The sequence below is a fragment of the Ascaphus truei genome, chromosome 17, assembly GCF_040206685.1.
Source record: "Ascaphus truei isolate aAscTru1 chromosome 17, aAscTru1.hap1, whole genome shotgun sequence".
Lineage (NCBI taxonomy): Eukaryota > Metazoa > Chordata > Amphibia > Anura > Ascaphidae > Ascaphus > Ascaphus truei.
This window is the reverse complement of record NC_134499.1, coordinates 42,429,705-42,451,091: the sequence shown is the minus strand read 5'-3', so window position 1 is coordinate 42,451,091 and position 21,387 is coordinate 42,429,705. Positions and strand designations below refer to the sequence as shown.

The window sequence follows — 21,387 nt, the reverse complement described above, 5'->3', positions numbered from 1 at the left end:
CACCATGAGATTAGTAATATTACTCACCTTTCTGACATGGCAACCTGTTCCAACATGGCAGACCCCGTGTTAGTCTTCCAGTTACCAGATATAGACGTTCTCCTAAACAAATGAGAAGAATATGGCACAGTATGTACTGTATAGGAGCTGGACGTCGAATTTTAAACAAGAAACAAACCTTTCATATTTAAGTAGGGAACACTGGCTCCCATTTGTAGGATTTCAATGGCCCTTATTCAGGATTCAAACACATTCATTTGAATAGAAACAAAAACAGAAAGGCCAGCGCAACATACAAAGTGACACAACATATAGTACAATACTTCAGTCCTAATCTGCTCATGAGTAAGGGTCGGTTAGTTAAACCCTTTGGGCAAAGCGTTATTAGCCTGCAGCCAACATCAAGGCATGACCAATCTGCAGGTCCTAATACTAACTGGTAAAATTCTCATTCATGTGAATAGAGTTCCTCTCTTCCTCAGCACTAAGAAGGCGCTTCACGGCTTATTTGATAGCGACCAATCAGCATAATAATGTCATATTATTACTCATGGCATAACATTGATTTAGAGCATTTTACAACGGGCCGTTCAGTGGCTCCAAGCTAAACACTATAGGGCTGGGCCTAAATGTTTTTGCAGAGTTGCTATATTACAACCTCACTTTTTACCTACATCCTTTTACTGTTTGGGACACAACAGGTTATTGTCTGTGAATAATAATAAGTCCCTGCACCTGTGCATACAGTAGGTACGAAGTGCAGCACAGAAAGTCCTATTAAAGGCGATAGGAACTTCTGGGCGCTAGCACCAAAGTGTCACTACTGCACTATATGGAATAGGTCCCGCAGCCTCCAGAAAGCTTCCCTTAAGATCTGGAAATATGTTATAATAGTATAACTTTATAAAGCAGCAATCCCACCCAAAAACGTTTTTTTTTTTTGTACAGTTTTTGAGCTCTGTAGACACCCTGCTCCTGGAATACTAACAGGTTTAGTTACTGGTATTTAAATGGCCATTCAATAGGAAACTGCAAACAATGACAGCGTGGCTTCCTATTGGCCGGCTGGACCCAGGCATCTTGTTTACCTTGGAGGGAGCAGAATATTTGCTTATGTATCAAAACATAAGGGGCACAATTCCAGAGCAACAAATATGCACCATATGTATCAAAGAAAATGATCCCAATAAAATCAACCACTTATACCATAATACATAAACCCAACAATGTTTAAAATAATGCCTTCATATATCCACAGATCAGACCCTTTAACTACACGTTGGTCTTAGATTGATTGACTGCATAAAAAAAAGGAGTTCACACGAATTTCAGTTATTCTTCCATCACAATACTGGAGAACATAATGAAGAATCTCTATATTCTTCCACATACACACTATATGCTGCCAATAAAAAGGTCTGGAATGTTTCACAAGACAAGTTGCTAGGGTTCAGTATCTCCGCTGGCTGCCAGTGCCCTGCATTGCAGAGAAGGATAGACATGTCGCTGTGTACTGATTACTGTGCCAGAGATGAGATGTTCTTACATGTATGCTTTGTAGTTATTCCCTATCTTCTGAATCCGGATGTCATACTTAGAATCCACGAAAGGTTCCGTGGTGGCATACGTCTGGGTCAAGGCGACAACGCTGGCAATGTCCTGAAAATCATAGTGGTTCTCAACCTTGACCTTTTGGTTTTTTATTTATGGAAAAAGAATAGAATAAAGGAGACATGTTAGATATAGAAATTATGGTAAAATGCTCATTTATAAATTAGTGATTCAGATATGTAAGCGCTCAAGACTTTACAGCCGGTGTTCACTAAGCGCTGCTTCGGGGTTGTTTAATACCGCGTTAACGGTATTGACTTGAATGGCGTTTAACACGCGATACCTGGTGATGGAGCCTAGTGAATCTCCTCCTAAGGGCAATATTACTACTCCATAAGTTACCTTACGAAAGTGTCTTCTGGAGTAAAATCACTTAATAAATGAGAGCCTAATGGCTATGTTTAGTAAAAAGTCTTAACTCATAGAGTACCGACTCAATAGAGCGCCCTAACGATACTGAAGCCCTACATGGGTGCTCCTGGATCCAGTATCCAAGCGGAACTTCTGTACTGTAGGAAGAGATATCCAGGCTCCAGTCCGAGGTTGCACCGAAACGTCCATCCTGTTAAACTGTATATATATATATATATTTTTCCCACCAAAACCACTGGAGTGCCTGGATAGCGTAACTCCTAGAGTGACAAGGCCTGCTGGATCTGAGTGCCACAGGCCTTCTGACCATGTGACCGGTTGTGTCGCTATCACACGGCTGCAACCTACCCCACAAGAACAAGAGGAAATCCTTCCCTTTCCTTAATATCACGTTCACATCTACCAGAGACCAAATTCATAGCAGTGACCACTGGATGTCATGAGAGTCATTAGCGTGCCAGTCCTTTAATGTCCTGTTGAACATTATAAGGGCACTCAAGTGGTTAAGGAACCTTGCATGCCTTATGCCTTGGCGTTGCTTAGTATCTCTGTCCCTAAAGCTCACAACATATTTCCCTTGGTTTCAGTGAATTTGATCTTATTTACATGTTTATCAAGTCGTAATATTTTCTAACGTTCTGTATGAGTTTTATCAGTGAACTCTTTGGAAAAGTTGAGATTTAGTAACCAATGGCACAACAGTTACCAACTGTGCTCTAAAGGTGCTCTAACTGTGCTCTAACCTACTTTTCATGTTAACTGGAGGCACTTTGAGAATAAAGTTTACATTTACTTTTATTAAACTTCTACACCGATCATACATAACCACTATGGCACTGAAAGGCCTTCCAAACATGACGGGGGCTCGTTACAATGAGGATGCCATTGGAATGATTGTTCTGTTTGCAATCCTCCGTAACTTTCGTATTTCACGTTAGTTTTTACAATCATTGGTATCACATATTTACAAATCAAAACATAATCAGCCATCACCCATTGATTTAACAAACAGAATATAGTACTTACTTTCCCCATGCCTGAATGTGCATGTCCGATCTTCACCACCACAGGAAATGTTGGCATTGCAAGCTGGAAAAGAAAAACACAACAACATTTTGAAGTATTCTGGACAAGTAGCGATATCCACAATTCCCAAGAAGGATCATTAATGACATGTTTGATACATTGAACTGATATATATACGTAAATTCAGCAAAATGTACACTTTGTATTCGTTTTGTACATGCTGCACTATTTTGAGCGTTAGAAATGATTAAACAGCCAATTAATTTATTAAACGTGTGTGTTTCATTCCTCTTTACAATTACTGCCCACCTAGAATAATTACAGAGCACACACAAGTGGTTCTTATCGGACGTTATTCTATATTTATATCACTTAGGCTGAGTCCACGCTGGTGCTTGGCGCGCTTGGCACTTGACGCGCTTACCTATTAAAATCTTTATCCTCCTGTCCACGCTCACACCGCGCGCTCGCGCTCATGCGCGGGCACGTACACTCTCCCAAGTTTGGTGATTGGGGAGACAAGGGAATGTGTCTTTGGAGCTCAGAGCAGCGTCACATGACCTGCTCTGACCAATGGGGAGAGAGAGGGTGTGTTTTAATATGTGCTGTCACTTTCAGCTCCGTGGACTTGTCTGGGAACTCGGAATAAACACTGAGTGGACATTGAGAGACACAATCACAGGGGCATCCCCCAGATCGCCACCACAATCACAGGGGCAACCCCCAGAGCTTGCCACCTCATTTACAGGGGCAACCCCCAGATCACCACCTCATATACAGGGGCGCCCCCCAGATCACCACCTGATTTACAGGGGCGTCCCCCAGATCCCCACCTCATATACAGGGGCAACCCCCAGATCACCACCTCATATACAGAGGCGCCCCCCAGATCACCACCTCATATACAGGGGCGGCCAGAGATCACCACCTCATATATAGGGGCACCCCCCAGATCACCACCTCATATACAGGGGCACCCCCCAGATCACCACCACATATACAGGGGCGTCCCCCAGATCACCACCACATATACAGGGGCAACCCCCAGATCACCACCTCATATACAGGAGCAACCCCCAGATCACCACCTCATATACAGGAGCAACCCCCAGATCACCACCTCATATACAGGAGCAACCCCCAGATCACCACCTCATATACAGGAGCAACCCCCAGATCGCCACCTCATATACAGATGCACCCCCCAGATCACCACCACATTTATAGGGGCGCCCCCCAGATCGCCACCTCATATACAGAGGCACCCCCCAGATCACCACCACATTTATAGGGGCGCCCCCCAGATCGCCACCTCATATACAGAGGCAACCCCCAGATCACCACCACATTTAGCAGAGAGATGAGGAAGGGGGCGGGGGGAGCAGAGAGAGGTGAAGGGGGGTAGCAGAGAGTGGGGGGGGGGGAGCAGAGAGAGGGAGGGAGAAAGAGAGGGAGGGAGAGAATGGAGGGACCCACACACACAGAGACACAGCCCGATCCAGTTAATGACACGCCCCCCCCCCCCTTACTAGCCACGCCCCTCTGCTCCTGCTCTAAAATTACGGTATTGCAGGACAGCCTGCGCTCATGCTTGGAGAGGTGGTGACGTCACCGCTCTTAAGCATGAGCGCGCTCAGCGGCAGCGTGGCCGCAGCCTTAGTCCTTCCCTGTCACTTCTGACACCAGTGCTAGCACCAAATGTGCATTAATGGTGAATCCTCTCCGAAATGTCACTTTCATACCTGAAGAATAATGCTGTGAGTTTCAGGAGTTCAGCTTGTATACGGCAAACTATTCGTTGGTCCAATAAAAGGCTCAGTATCATACTACCTATATTTCCTTTTAATATTTGGGGTTTTGTCACAAACATGCAAATTATGAATTTGTAAGTCAATGGGAACTTTAATAATAAGTCCTTAAGTGTTGATAACTCAGAAGACTCGAAATACTATAGCTACTGTACATAAATCAGTGTCTATTGTGTAAATGACAAAGTTTAAATGAGAGTTTACACAAATGCAAATAAAATCCCAGACTTGCAAAGAGTGGTAAAAATCACAAGAGCTTTTTTTTTTTTAAATGATTATTTTTCCAAAACGTAGATCTTTCCTCTCCAAGGAAAGCTGGTTCTGTTTATTTATTAATTCCTGTATTTACTCACATCTACAGAATGTAACGCAAAGTAAGCGCAAGACTAACGCGGTGAAGTAGTGATTTTATCCTGTATGCTCTGAAGTCATTTATAACGTTTATTGAGGGGAGCGCAATAAGAGCAGCTGCTGGCGGAGACCGCAAAGATTTAGCAACATTTCCAGTTTTACATTTTGGAAATTCAAAACGAATTTTAATGAAAGGCAATCAAATCGCGCTTTCCTTCAATGCATTGTTACCGAGGAGCAAAAACGCTGCAGGAGAGGGAGCGCGCGCAGGTGGACGCGCACTTGTGAATTATATATAGAGAAATTCCTTTTATTTTTCTTAAAACCAGTTAGAATCTTCTACGAGGGTTTTCCTACACCGGAGATTTTTTTTCCCAAGACACGTAAAAAACAACTTTATCCTTGAGCGCCTATTAAACATCATTTGTAATGTAGTCGCTATAAAAGAAATGATTGAAATATGTTTTAACCTCTCAAATAAAAAAAACTGCATTTTAGATCCAATACAAATTGAAATATTCTGAATTTTGAATATATGGGTGGCGGAAAGGGACAAAAAGCCACGGTCATCAGCCACTGAGGGGCAGTTAGCTACGGCCATTTAACTGCAGTAATTTCTGCCCTGCGGTAGGGGTTACAGTTTACACTTTTAGGGTTAGGATTAGGAGTTAGGTTTTTAGGGTTAGAGGTTAAGGTTAGGGTTTTTAGGGTAAGGGGCTAAGTTCCTGGCAGTGAAACAACCACAAACAAATGGTAAATACTTGTCCTAGACATTGTGGGAGAGGGGTATTTATGTGGGGGAGGGGTCTTTATGAGGGGAGTGGTATTTATGCGGGGGAGGGGTATTTATGCGAGGGAGGGGTATTTATACAGGAGAGGGGTATTTATGCGGGAGAGGGGTATTTATGCGGGGGAGGGGTATTTATACGGGGCAGGGGTATTTATGCGGGGGATGGTCATTTATGAGGAAGAGGGGTATTTGAGGAGGATGGGTATTTATGAGGGAGGGGTATTTATGCGGGGCAGGAATATTTATGCGGGGGAGGGGTATTTATGTGGGGGAGGGGTATTTATCTAGATGAAAATTTGCTAATTGACAAACAGAAATGAATGTCGCCTTAGATTTGATGCATGTAGTTGACAAGGGAAAGGAAAGATGTTACAGCAATGCTCCTTCATTCATTTTCCAGAGGGACAGACTAGAATACATTTATGGGAATAAGCGCCACACAGGAGTAAAATGAGGATTATATACATTTAAAAACACGAAAAATTTCTACTGCAACATTTTGCAAGCATGTATAACATGGGTGTAAATATGTATATATGTATATATGTATATATATATATATATATATATATATATATATATATATAGCAACTGTAAATATTCCTGTATATTCATTTGCATGTCTTAGACAGGTCTGCAACCCTGTCTTTCACCATTATCACCCAGCAAACAGCACTTCCACTGCAGCAAGGGATTCTGGGAAATGACATGCAAATGAGCACACAGTGCCACTTTTTATCTCATGCTCACATTACATGAGCAACCCTTAGTCCAGGGGGGCGCAAACTTTTTTCCCTGCGCCCCCCTGCCGGCTGTCCCCTCACTCCCGCGCCCCCCTCCCAACCCCAACTTACCCGCGCGCCGGCGTAATGACGCCATGTTGCCATAGCAACGTGACGTCACATGACCTCACAGCGTCATTTTGACGCCGCGTTGCCATGGCGACACAGGGAGAAAGCCGCCGGAGCCACGGTAAGTTAGGTTTACAGAGGCCCTGCAGCTCCCCCGGCACTTAATTTAAGTGCCTTCGGGAAGCGCGCAGGGCCTCTGTAAACCCCGCGCCCCCCTTCGGCAGTGTCGCGCCCCCCCTGGGGGTTACGCCCCACAGTTTGCGCACCGCTGCCTTAGTCAATGCATGCTGCTTTAAACACAGCTTTTAAGCAAGGACTGACTTGGGAGATGCAAAGTCAGTTAACCCACTCACAGACATGTTTCAACCTTGATGGGTATCATCAGTGTGAGGTTGGCTTGCTGACATTTGCTCAAATGAGATAAGAGTAGGTAATCACCACCACTATTAAGGTTATGGTGGGTAAAAAAAGTGACAAAAACCCTCCACAGTAAAGCATAAAGCAACTGTAAATATTCCTGTATATTCATTTGCATGTCTTAGGCAGGTCTGCAACCCTGTCTTTCACCATTATCACCCAGCAAACAGCACTTCCACTGGAGCAAGGGATTCTGGGAAAGACAGGGTTGCAGACCTGTCTAAGACATGCAAATGAATATACAGGAATATTTACAGTTGCTTTATGCTTTACTGTGGAGGGTTTTAGTCACTTTTTTTACCCACCATAACCTTAATAGTGGTGGTGATTACCTACTCTTATCTCATTTGAGCAAATGTCAGCAAGCCAACCTCACACTGATGATACCCATCAAGGTTGAAACATGTCTGTGAGTGGGTTAACTGACTTTGCATCTCCCAAGTCCTTGCTTAAAAGCTGTGTTTAAAGCAGCATGCATTGACACATATATATATATATATATATATATATATATATATATATATATATATATATATATATATATATATATATATATCTTAGATAAAAAGTGACTTTGTTTTAAAAATTGAATCTAGATTGTAAAATCTGTATTTAGATTGCAAGCTCTGTGGGGCAGGAAATACCTAATTCCGATTGCTTAACTTTTAACTCACTTGAGATACATTGTATTTTATCCTCGTATGGGCTATTCTGTAAAGTAGCACGTACATTGCTGGTGCTACATAAACACATACATATATCTATCTGCCTGGGCGCATAAAAGGGAAATAGCAGGAGCAGGCCGTATAAGGACCGCCCTAATGCCCTTATGCCCTAATGCCCTTCTGTGGGCCCTTGATACAGATGTAACAAGACTTACTATCCCCAGCACCGCAGAGTAACAAGTAAAGGTCCGTACGCAGGGGGCAGGGTCTGGTATGACCACGCTGCACCATGCTTTGAATGGGACCCCGTAGTGGTTATCCTTTTATATCGCGACCACACCGGTCACGTGACCGCGGCACCAAAGACGTTACATTTCAATATTGTGCTAAGAAATTATTCCTGCGTCTGTAATCAATCATGTTTCTTTTGTGCAACAACTACCCAAGAATTTCACCGTGCGGCTCAATATGCACCGTGCGGCTCAATATGCCCCGTGCAGATCAGTTTATTTATTTATAAAAATGTGTTACCAGGAAGTAATACACTGAGATTACCTCTCGTTTTCATGTATGTCCTGGGCACAGTTATGATGACAAATACATGGTTACAAATACAGTTACATAAATGAGCAGGTTATACATTATATACAAGACATTGCATGCACAGTTAGAGATAATATATATTATAGGCTTATGCAACAGTCACAGACCAGATTAAAATGTGAGACAGCCTTAGTTTTGAAAGAACTTAGACTGGTGGCGGCTGTGAGAGTTTCCGGTAGACTGTTCCAGTTGTGAGGTGCACGGTAAGAGGAGGAGGAGCAGGGTGAGCTGGAACCCAAATGCTTCACTCAAATTGTTCCCTGATTCCGGTAGAGAAATGTTGATGTGAAATACCATAGTACACAGATTCTAAGGGACAATTTGAAATACATTTTCTTAGTCTGATTAATAATGCCCATTTTTAACCTGTGATATACACCCCCTGGCCCCTATTCTACATGCGGTGAAGCAATCTTCCCCTTGCGTGGGAAGAGTTTATCTCCATTTATTTCAGTGTGGCGGAAACCTTCCCCAGCAAAGGCAAGCTGGCCTCACAGAATATTGAACAGGGGTTATTCTATTCTATTTTAATACAGTATAATTTCCATATTCTGTTTATTTTTTACAATCTAAAATACTTTAAATAAAAGACTCAATTGTCGTGGGTAATAAGACACTAGCACATGCATACTGAAAATTTTATTTTTGATCAAACGTAATTTTCTGTTTTATAACAGAAGGGGCCGTGTTTACCAAGTGGTCCTTTGCCTTAAGACTACGTCCGTTGGCAGAAGACACCGTTCTACAAGTGAATGAATATCTTCATAATAAGTCCTTTCCACTGATTAAAAAAGTATAAATACATCTGAAGTATTGCATTTGAATGTTACTGTATCTGAGTATTAATATACAGCATACAGTGTCCATATATACATATATATATATCCTATATATATATATATATATATATCTCCTGTATATATATAGTATACTGTATATGGAATCCAAGATAGATTAAAAGACAAAGATGACAACCAAAGGTAAGGTGGCACGTTGGGAAGATGAAATCAGAGAATTTGGAGAAGCGCTGGGGAGCGGCTGTAACCGCACGCAGTACCTGAAGATCATTGTGTCTATAACATCGCATTTTTTGCTGATACAAGTTTGATTACTCCAGGCCTTCATGTGATGGTGGTTTCACTGGTAGGTAGTCCAACAATATCACTATATTGCAATGTCCTGTATAAATAACCTTAGCAATGAAATTGCTATACAATGTGGCTAGCCTCATTATACCACAGCATGGTGAGATGGGATAATGACCAGTACAGGTATATGCAGATAAATAATGTATGTATAGCCATGCATAATAATGGTATATTGCTTTCCTCTCTGTTGGCAGTAAGTCCTGGTAAGAACAGGTATGCCAGCAGTAGTTATAGAGGTTTTCCCTCATCCAATGGTGAGGTGCCCTATGTATGGAGGGGAGTGGCTGTATGCTCTGAGTCCCTGGATAGTGACATCAGGGATGCGACTGCCTCCTGAAGTATATAAGGCACAACACAGTTAGTTGCAGTGTTGTTCTAGTGGAAGTCGTGTGTTCTAGCAGTGTTCTGGCAGCTGTGGAAAGCTGTTAGCAAGTTGTATGGCCTGCATAAGGGATTGTAGGAACACTTTGTGACCCTAGTGAAGTAACTAGCGGTCCAGGTTGACCAATCAGCCTGTCTAGCCCCTCTGTGTCCAGGGACCTGGCACAGAGAGGGTCTCCCTAGGAGAAGGGGGAACCCCACTTCAATTTAGGAGGGCGTACCTGGCGAAGGGACAGCACGGAGAGATGTGCGGCTAGAGCCGGCAGCTGCATGTGGCAGTCTGCTACATCACCGTCTACAATAAAGATGACCTTGTTAACGATACCCCCACTGTGTGAGTGTGAAATTACTCAGCAGTGGATGGCACCACCAAGAAGGAGTTCCTCACCAGGACCATCTCCCTGCGGAAGCATAGACCCTGATGAGGTGGAGGCGCTGCACATGATGTAAGTTGAACTCGCACCCACTACCTCAGCTACCTGTGTGTTGAAAATCCCCTACAAACATCAAGCGGGAGACTCAGGAGTTCTGTTGCCTACAGGTGCACCACCAAACACACACGTAATGGGAGTTGGTAATTAAAGTACCCGGGCCAATGTGAGATTGGGGGGGGGAAACCCCGTTACATATGTAAACCTTACTGATGCACCTGTACAGGGCAGCATTCTTTGTCTTTCCTTGCAAGTGGCATTACTGTATATAAAAGAATCCTACAGTAGTAATTACTAGTTTATAGCACGTGAAGCACTCGGAGGATTGCTAAATGTCTCATTTAACTACATGCTGCACTGATACTTTGAATTTTTCATATGACAAATCTGCCACCTCTGAAGTATGAAATTCTAATGACTTCTGTCACCTATTTAATGGGGAGAATATATAATAATTTATTGGACAAATGAAAGTCATATATATTAGCATAGGTCACCTTAACGCTCAGCATTACTGTATCTCAGGTTTTAACACCAATCCTAATGAGTACGGCTATAATGACTTTAAATCTCTTGGCAGTCTGGCCACCTGTACAGATGCTAGGGGCGCAGGTAAGCATCGGTATAGCAGCTGTAAGGTCCAAGGATAAAGTAAAATAGCAATTTACAGACAGATACAAATGAAGATGGTTAGAAAAAGACTGAACAATATACAATGACAATGTCACTCTCTCTCTCGTCTACATGTCTCTAAAATAAGAAATAAGCTACAGATGCAGCAAGACTTACTGTTTCCGGGACCGCAGAGAACCAAATAAAATTCCTCGGCACTACATTGCGTGTCGCGGCCATGACTGTGGCTGCTCCGCCGGTGCTTTGCGGCTTCCATAGCTCTTTGAATTAACGATAGGTGATGCTAGTGTGCTGTTAAACGAAGTTCAATGTGCGCTATTATGAGGATATTCCTTCAGTCCTGCACTGCGCACGGTCTACAAAAAGCGGCAGTTGTTTTTTGTTTTTTATAACACCCACCTCTTTTTCCCATATACTCTTTCAACGCTAGAAAACTAGAGACACCAGACACAGGCTTTAAATATGAAAATATATTTATTACAGTAAATTATAGAAACATACAATATGTATCACTTTATACAAGAACATAAATAACAACAAAAATCCAATCTTCCCCCAACATGCCCTGGCTAACTCTTGTGAAGTTCCACCTATAAGATGATGAAGAACCCGATGCATTCCTTAGACAGTGATGGTCCGAACACCGTTGTGCATGCGTGCTACATACCTATTGAATGGAACGCAATGCATTCCATCTAATTATTGCACAGTTTAACAAACAATGTACAAAAGAGAGCTGACTGTTCACGTTGCCTGCATTCACAGTGCTGTACTCTTCTGGTAGGAAAAAAGAAATCACATGTTAATGTGGATATATAAATGAGTACAGCATTAAGAGACATCTAAAAAACTGCGTCTAATGTACATTTTACATTCTGTAGAAAAGCGAAACCAGCATTTCTTAACTATAAAATAAATGTTATGACAACTGTATTGCTTAAAAACAGTTTCCTTTAAAGGGAATTCACATATTGTATAACAGCAAGAACACTATATACCGCAGAGTAACATTAGTAGCACAAAATATACACAAATCACCTTATTCCGATCATGCTAAATTTTAAAGAAATGTAAAAGAAGGAGCGTTTCAGGCGTATTTGCAGCCGGCGCGTCCCTGAAAATTACAAACAGAAAAGACTGCATTTTACCGATCGGATGTTGATAACATGTACAGAACATTCAGCCCACACAGGAGCTCACTAACACCTTGCAGTAATGCACACGAAAAGACACAGAGCTCTTTAGAAGAACGATCCTAGGCCCCACACCCACAATGAATCCCAAACATCCCATTATGATGACCGTGGCCCCACGAATTTCCTCCAGAGGTCTCAGTCAGTTCTTCACTCCCCCAAACAAACCAAGTTAATGTTTAAGATCTGTACCACAGTTACTGTTTTTATTTTAGAATATGCATCATGGATTACAGGAGATGTGTGCAGAGGTTTTAACCAAGAGACAGCTTTTTGAAAATAAATGTAGGCTTTATTTCACCCCAAAACTTTAACAACAAAAATTGAGGCTTTTCCGATTAAAAAAAATGCAGCAAAAAAATAAAAAACAGTTTTCAATAGCGGAATAACATCTGTGTAGGTTCCTGGTGACCCTATGTATCAAGGACACGCACCTGTGGTCTGCACGTCTTGGCCATCCTCGCCCAAAGTCCAGGGTTCCTGAGGCCACAATCCAGCAGCATAAAGTCCAGGGTTTTCAGTGACCAAAGTCCCTCCGTATTAAGGAATTGCAGGTACAAATGGGATGTCCTGGTTTCGTGTCTCTGTATCAAGGCCATGTACATGTGGTCTGAACTTCCTGGTGTCCCTAGGTAGCAAGGACACGTACATGTGGTCTGCACGTCCTGGTGTCCCTAGGTAGCAAGGACACGTACATGTGGTCTGCACGTCCTGGTGTCCCTAGGTAGCAAGGACACGTACATGTAGTCTGCACGTCCTGGTGTCCCTAGGTAGCAAGGACACGTACATGTGGTCTGCCCGTCATGGTGTCCATAGGTAGCAAGGACACGTACATGTGATCTGCCCGTCATGGTGTCCATAGGTAGCAAGGACACGTACATGTGATCTGCCCGTCATGGTGTCCATAGGTAGCAAGGACACGTACATGCGGTCTGCCCGTCATGGTGTCCATAGGTAGCAAGGACACGTACATGTGGTCTGCCCGTCCTGGTTTCCATAGGTAGCAAGGACACGTACATGTGGTCTGCCCGTCATGGTGTCCATAGGTAGCAAGGACACGTACACGTGGTCTGCACGTCCTGGTGTCCCTAGGTAGCAAGGACACGTACATGTGGTCTGCTCGGCCTTCCTCACACAGGGATTAACTGCTACCTGGCCGACACCCATTAGCTCTGTCTGCAGGTAACAGGCTTGCCCCTGCTACATGGAGGTTGAGGTGTTTTGTTATATACTGATAAAAATGTTATTCAAAAGCACATTTTTAACATGTGTGTAGACGCATGCGCAGACATCTGTACAACCAGCAGTGACACGCATACACGTGTCCTAACACGGAAATGCAGATATGGAAACTAATAGAAGAGCTGAGATGGCTGAGGCAGCAGCATTAGCACCGGAGATACTGGCGGTGCACCGCCCCTTCCCCGGATTCTGCTTCACCAGGAGGGTGTTTCAGTTCGGGCTGGGGTTTCACGAACCACCTCTGGTTCCTTTCAATGCCATGACCCATAATGTAACTGTGCTTGCATATGAGCCCCAAATTTCATTTCTACCTTAAACAATGGTTGTTTATTCTTATGGGCGAGACAGGAATTGTGCACCGCACTTTCACAAAAGCTTCGTGGGACAGGAGCCCGTTCCTCCATTTCCCCCGGCTAATATCCCCAACTGACCGGTGTACTGACCGGTGTCCAGCTGGACCCCTTTTATTGTTTGGAGCAGACGTGACTATATCGCTCGAACTGCAGCATGTGGGCAATGGCGGTGTGCGGCAGTTTTATTAATAGTTTTATTTCTTTCTTTAATGGCAATATGTTTGTCTATATTACAGTATTTAGAAAGCGACAGAAGACAAGCTAGTCCTTTGCCGGACCAGGCAACTGTAAAACAGATACTTACAGCCAGGCAGTGTACACTATAAAGTACAATGCACCTGTATACAGTATTACAGTGCATTCAGCCCATGCTTAGTTCTATACTTATTGTAGTGTAAGTAACACAGCGATTTGCTCCTTTCCCCTACAGGTTATCTGTAAATGAAGCAGGGCAGGCGACAGGGCCAGGTAAGCACCAGCAGGCCAGATCGTCACAGCTTTCATGTCTTTTTGGGGGGTGGCATTGGGAGGGGTGGAAGGAAGTTGGAGGATAATAGGGGGAGGAGGTTGTTGAGTCTGTTGGGGGTTGGAGAGGGTGTTGGGTGGTACTGCGGGGGGGAGGGGTCTGTGAGTGAGTTGAGGTGAAGTGGGGGGTTAATGTGAGTGGTTGGAGTGGAGTGGATTGTTGAGTGTGTGGGGTGTGTGGGGTGTCCTTTTATTTATATATATAGTTAATACAAAGAAAGACAGTTACATGAGTGATCTGCAGGCGGTGTTGTGTGGGTAGGGATTAAAAGAAGATATTGATAAGTAATGTTCATCACCAGTACAGACCGCAAAGCACGAGTTTTACATAAGAACAAGTAGTTTAAAAAAATTTAAAAAAACTTGTCATAGCAACAATGTAATGAATTTTATTATGCACAAAGGTTGTTACGGTGTCGCAGAATTGTTGTTTCCCTTAAAGCTGCAGTTCAGGCAATATCCTGCATGTTTGTTGTTTTTAATAAATCAGTTCTGTAGTAAGAAAAAATACTTTTAGCATTTTCTGTTTTTAAAAAAACAACTTTGAAAGACCAATTTTCTTGTATTCTATTTTAACAGCCATTTGCTAAGGCACTGCCCCTTCATGTCCTGTCACAAGCCCTGGCACACCCCTTTGTCAGCCCTGCCCTCCCTCTAGCACATGTCAGTGCAGGAGTGCTCATGAATATTCATGAGCTTCCACTGCCAGTCAAGCAGATTATAAACAAATGCCAGCTTTTAATATGTCACCAAATTTCGACCTATCAATACATGGAAAACGAATTGAGCTGCAGCTATACTGTTCTTTAGCTAATTAGAGATTGCACACATGAAACTATTGAAGTAAAAAAATAAATGTAAAAAAAAAAAAAAAAAAAGACTGAACTGCAGCTTTAAGTTGTATGATCTTACAGTTAACTCTTTTACATACTCAGTGTGTAAAAACATATTCATATTCAAATACTATTAATTGGACTGTTAAGTACTTGTGCCATTCAATAGCCTCATCGCGGCCAGGGACACAGCTAGTCACTGTGGCATCTGCCGGACACATACTCAATTTGCAATTTAAAGAAATAAAAACAACGAACACGAGATGTTATTTTGATGACTTTGCGCGGCTTCCCCGCGGCTAGTCAGTGGTAAACAAAGCTGTCTGTGGGAGACATCTTGCACCCCGCCCTGGTAATAATAACAGCAGTAAGTCGTGTTACATCTGTAATACACTGAACAAGCTTTATGCTTAAACTCTATGGGGTATATTAGCTACCTTACCTTGCTGGCCCCTATTCAATGTGCTGCGAAGGGATCTTCCCATTGCTATGAAATATTACAAATTCTTCATGACGTGTTGACTAGGGGGGTATATCTCCTCTTTATTCCCTTGCTCGTCAAACATGCGTACTTATTAGTAATATTTGAACTTATTGGTTTAGCACAATTAAGATAATGTATCGTTAAAAAGCATCCACCACCATCCAGCATTGAGCAATTATAATTTAGCAATTACACAATCCACTTTAAATGTGTATACTGTATCTGGGACACGCGTATTCATGGCTGCGTTCAAAGCTGTGAAATAGCGATGTTATTGTACTGAGTAATTGTAATTAACATTAATTAACTAATTAATTAACACAAGCCTAAATAAAGTGTGCTTTGTTCTTGACCATCTACAAAAAAAACTTTGCTCCCCCCACGTTGGACTTAATAGTACATTGTCTATTGCTCACAATCCTGGTATATTTCTACCTGAATCTGCATATATTTTCTTATTATAGTTATCGCCACCTTCAGATACAACATACATATCTTAATCGGTTCTTATTTTCAGCTAAGAGTTAATATATACATATAAATGCATGAAGGAAAGAAGGAATCCAATATCCAAACACATTCATGACCTTTGTATTAACTTCATTGTAATCCAGAATAGCTCTTTCCATCTCTCTGTTGGCTTGAATGAGGTGTGAGAGGATCACTAAAATATGGATTAGATTTTCCAGCTCTGACATTTTTCCTGTACAACACCATTGTACAGTAGTTACTCAGAATGATGCTCAGGACAGTACATATTTGCAGTACCCATGATGCTCCCACTTTCCAGTTCAGTCAATAAAGATTCACTATAACTGAATTGGGAGTTGCCGAGTTAAATACAAACACAAGACCAATTGCAGTCTCCCTTGTCTGGTCTCCCTTGTCTGGTCTCCCTTGTCTGGTCTCCCTTGTCTGGTCTCCCTTGTCTGGTCTCCCTTGTCTGATCTCCCTTGTCTGGTCTCCCATGTCTGGTCTCCCTTGTCTGGTCTCCCTTGTCTGGTCTCCCTTGTCTGGTCTCCCATGTCTGGTCTCCCTTGTCTGGTCTCCCTTGCAGTCTCCCTCGCCTGGTCTCCCTTGTCTGGTCTCCCATGTCTGGTCTCCCTTGTCTGGTCTCCCTTGTCTGGTCTCCCTTGTCTGGTCTCCCTTGTCTGGTCTCCCATGTCTGGTCTCCCTTGTCTGGTCTCCCTTGTCTGGTCTCCCTTGTCTGGTCTCCCATGTCTGGTCTCCCTTGTCTGGTCTCCCTTGCAGTCTCCCTCGCCTGGTCTCCCTTGTCTGGTCTCCCTTGTCTGGTCTCCCTTGTCTGGTCTCCCTTGCAGTCTCCCTTGTCTGGTCTCCCTTGTCTGGTCTCCCTTGTCTGGTCTCCCTTGCAGTCTCCCTCGCCTGGTCTCCCTTGTCTGGTCTCCCATGTCTGGTCTCCCTTGTCTGGTCTCCCATGTCTGGTCTCCCATGTCTGGTCTCCCTTGTCTGGTCTCCCTTGCAGTCTCCCATGTCTGGTCTCCCTTGTCTGGTCTCCCTTGTCTGGTCTCCCTTGTCTGGTCTCCCATGTCTGGTCTCCCTTGTCTGGTCTCCCATGTCTGGTCTCCCTTGTCTGGTCTCCCTTGCAGTCTCCCTCGCCTGGTCTCCCTTGTCTGGTCTCCCTTGTCTGGTCTCCCTTGTCTGGTCTCCCTTGTCTGGTCTCCCTTGCAGTCTCCCGTGTCTGGTCTCCCTTGTCTGGTCTCCCTTGTCTGGTCTCCCATGTCTGGTCTCCCTTGTCTGGTCTCCCTTGCAGTCTCCCTCGCCTGGTCTCCCTTGTCTGGTCTCCCTTGTCTGGTCTCCCTTGTCTGGTCTCCCTTGTCTGGTCTCCCTTGCAGTCTCCCTTGTCTGGTCTCCCTTGTCTGGTCTCCCTTGTCTGGTCTCCCTTGCAGTCTCCCTCGCCTGGTCTCCCTTGTCTGGTCTCCCATGTCTGGTCTCCCTTGTCTGGTCTCCCATGTCTGGTCTCCCTTGTCTGGTCTCCCTTGCAGTCTCCCATGTCTGGTCTCCCTTGTCTGGTCTCCCATGTCTGGTCTCCCTTGTCTGGTCTCCCTTGTCTGGTCTCCCATGTCTGGTCTCCCTTGTCTGGTCTCCCTTGTCTGGTCTCCCTTGTCTGGTCTCCCTTGTCTGGTCTCCCATGTCTGGTCTCCCTTGTCTGGTCTCCCATGTCTGGTCTCCCTTGTCTGGTCTCCCATGTCTGGTCTCCCTTGTCTGGTCTCCCTTGCAGTCTCCCTTGTCTGGTCTCCCTTGTCTGGTCTCCCATGTCTGGTCTCCCTTGTCTGGTCTCCCTTGTCTGGTCTCCCATGTCTGGTCTCCCTTGTCTGGTCTCCCTTGTCTGGTCTCCCTTGTCTGGTCTCCCATGTCTGGTCTCCCTTGTCTGGTCTCCCTTGTCTGGTCTCCCTTGTCTGGTCTCCCGTGTCTGGTCTCCCATGTCTGGTCTCCCTTGTCTGGTCTCCCTTGTCTGGTCTCCCTTGTCTGGTCTCCCTTGTCTGGTCTCCCATGTCTGGTCTCCCATGTCTGGTCTCCCTTGTCTGGTCTCCCTTGTCTGGTCTCCCTTGTCTGGTCTCCCTTGTCTGGTCTCCCTTGTCTGGTGTCCCATGTCTGGTCTCCCTTGTCTGGTCTCCCTTGTCTGGTCTCCCTTGTCTGGTCTCCCTTGTCTGGTCTCCCTTGTCTGGTCTCCCTTGCAGTCTCCCTCGCCTGGTAACGCACCTGATAGTTTATCAGAAAAACTTTTTTTACATTTTCATTTATAGTGGAAATCTGGCTACTCACAAATGCTTCACGTTATAACACAGGCAGGGGGACGCCTTCACTTGCTCATGGGGAAAACCTCTAGGGCTACACAGACCTACCTAGTAGCAGCTAGAAACCCTTTCACAGACTGGGATACTGAATAAGGATCTAGGAAGTGAGGGTAAGAGAGAAGAACTAGTTTAACCCCCCCCCCCCCCAAGCTGCCTGAAAAGGGTCCACAATCATACCTGTACATTCATTTCTTTCTTGTACATTGTGGAAGCTATTTATTAAAGTCCTAGTTTCAAAACTGCTGCGAAATATATCACATCATTTATCAAAGAAAAGAGTACAAGTGAAAACCAATGGAACATTATTCATTTATAAGTGGAAGGTTCTGTGAGCCTGTTACCTTGCCTGTTACCTTGCCTGTTACCTTGCCTGTTACCCTGCCTTTTACCCTGCCTGTTACCCTGCCTGTTACCCTGCCTGTTACCCTGCCTCCTATCACAGTCCTTGCTCTATACTTACCTCTATGCTGCTGTTCTCTCATTGGACGCTCTCACCTACATATGCTCAGCTGTGCCACTGGCACTTTGACTGAGCATAGTTCTAGTTGCGTTGAACTCACCTCTTCTCTGCCTCCACAGTATTGTCCTGTCTTGCTGCTTCTTCCTGTGTACCGACCCGGCTTTCCACGACCATCTGCCCTTCTCCAGACCCGACCTCGGCATCCGGACCAACGACCATTCTACTCTCTCCCATCCTGATAATAGTACCTGCAACGTCCCGCATCTCTCCTCCTCTGACCCCGGCAAGTATAACGACGACCCGTACCTCTCTAACCCCGACCCGGCTATTCCGACTTACTCTACACTCCAGACGCTCCCCCGTGGCTGTGGGTGGCGTAATATCCATTCCCACCTCAGCACCGTGGTCCCGCCTTGTTTGTGGTGAGCACAGCGTGACAATAAGTATGGTACGGACCGGTCCTGTTTGGAAACCTATGATAAATATTGTATCACTTTTAAGTGCCCATTGAATAAGGGTTCCAGTTTGCTTCCAGGTGTTCCTGCTAATCTTGCATTGTCCTCCCGATAGTTAACACATAACGAATTTTAGTAATTATGTAAAACTGACAACTAATGTGTATTCGTGAATTACAGTAAACTGTCTAATTCTTACAGCCAGAAAAACTCTTCTAAACAAGTTAGTAAGGTTAACTGAGTTTTATATGTACATTGTTGTCTTTGAACTATACACATTGGACATGGATTTTGTTTTGCATACAAAAGTTGAAATATCAGATTGAATAACAGCAACATTCAAATGTGACTGGAATCCTGTGTGCAATAAAACAGTCCTAGTCAATGTTACCCAATGACTGCAGTTATGCTGGGAAGGTGGAGCTTGCAGTGTCCTGCCATAAATAAGAGGGTTTATGTCACTGAAATGAGAAGTCTGATTGCATAAGCCTGCACACTGGGGGAACATTACTGGGACGTACACAGCAGCAGCAGCAGCAGCAGCAGCAAAGAGGAGAGAAGTCTGGCACACAGAATATTAAGGTTAAGCTTCTGAAGACAAGCATTTGTTTGCTTTGAAGTGCACACTGTAAGGCAACATGAATGCGTTATTACATACGTTGTTCTTGGTAGTTCTGTTCCTTGTAAGTGTTCATATAAAAGATCTGGTGGAGGCGTGCAGTTGTGCCCCTGCACATCCGCAAGAACACATCTGTTATGCTGCAATAGGTAAGTACATGTGTCATACTATACAGGGGGTTTAACTGGACTGATCACTAAGTGAATTTAAACCGTGCTTGCTACAAGCATGTGAATACCAGCACAGTGTGCAAATAGATACTGCATCATTTCTTACAGCCACTTTTTGTACACATCAAACTTTTCTAGGGCTAAACAGAAAATGTGTAATGCTAATAACAAGTTACCACACTCAGCCAAATGATCAACATTCTGTATTAAATAGGTACAATACTGAGGTTTTAAAATAAATAATCAAACTCCACGACTTAAAAAGCTCCTTCTGTTGCAATGCTGGGAGCACTTTGCATACAGTAGTAACACTGTATGTATGTGTTCACAAACTGTTTGGAAAAGAAAAGTTGGTACTGTAACCTTATCTTGTATTGCTAATAATGTATACAATAATGTCCACCCCTGTGTGGCTGCTTGTGGCTGTTAGTTCATTTGTTAGTCCGATTCAGTCTGTTGACACAGATGCTCTGTTTGTGCATGAATTTCAGATGCTAAAAGAATGTTCTTCTGTATACTAAATGTTTTAAAATGGGTTTCCGAATTTTTATATGTAAACATTGAAAAACTAGACTGAGCTACTGTACAGATATCAATCCTTACATTGCAATATACAGTAGAACATACATAAATACCAGCCTGTATATTTCATATTTGACATTTGTAAATGTGAAGAATATGTTCTTTTTTAATCTAAAATAGGGGAAGAATATTGACATTTTTTATTTATGTCCACAATTTTTTTTAAATAAAAGGGTCCATTTAAAGCTACAATCTATAGTATTATGTTAACTGTGAATATATTCAAGGCAGCGTCCAGCCTCAAGTTGTTAAATTGGTCACACACAAAAAAAAATGTAAACTCCATTGAATTGAACTTTTCATGCTGTGGCTGCTTAGCTCCCACCCCGTGTGCACAGTAAATGTACAACATGGGTTTCCAAAGTGTCTCCAAATTAGCATCTCTATGGTGCAGATTGTACCTTGTGCATACTGATTCATTGCTTTAAATGCGCTGACAGAATATCTTTGTGGTCCAGGCTCCCAACAAATCCAGTGTTCTGTTCCTGGCCATCACTTAAACAGTTTCCAGTCCTTCTGTGTGCGGAACATTCCGTGTTACAAATGCCATATCAGTATGGAACAGAAT

The 21,387-nt window shown here is 43.7% G+C and overlaps 2 protein-coding genes across 4 annotated transcripts in view; one reads left to right on the top strand and one right to left on the bottom strand.

Annotated features, from left to right (window-relative positions):
• Positions 1–21,387, bottom strand: part of SYN2 (synapsin II) — a 224,150-nt gene that overhangs the window by 39,998 nt on the left and 162,765 nt on the right. For both annotated transcript variants that reach the window (XM_075574945.1, XM_075574946.1), the window contains exons 6-8: positions 3,010–3,072; positions 1,547–1,689; positions 28–102 (exon numbers count right to left, since the gene is read on the bottom strand). In XM_075574945.1, the coding sequence (XP_075431060.1) occupies positions 28–102; positions 1,547–1,689; positions 3,010–3,072 (281 nt within the window). The remainder of the gene's footprint in view (positions 1–27; positions 103–1,546; positions 1,690–3,009; positions 3,073–21,387) is intronic.
• Positions 19,920–21,387, top strand: part of TIMP4 (TIMP metallopeptidase inhibitor 4) — an 80,250-nt gene continuing 78,782 nt past the window's right edge. Inside the window, exon 1 of one of the 2 annotated variants that reach the window (XM_075574948.1) lies at positions 19,920–20,216. In XM_075574948.1, coding sequence (XP_075431063.1) covers positions 20,087–20,216 — 130 coding nt within the window. In that variant the 5' untranslated portion in view covers positions 19,920–20,086. The remainder of the gene's footprint in view (positions 20,217–21,387) is intronic. The other variant, XM_075574947.1, reaches the window with a different exon arrangement.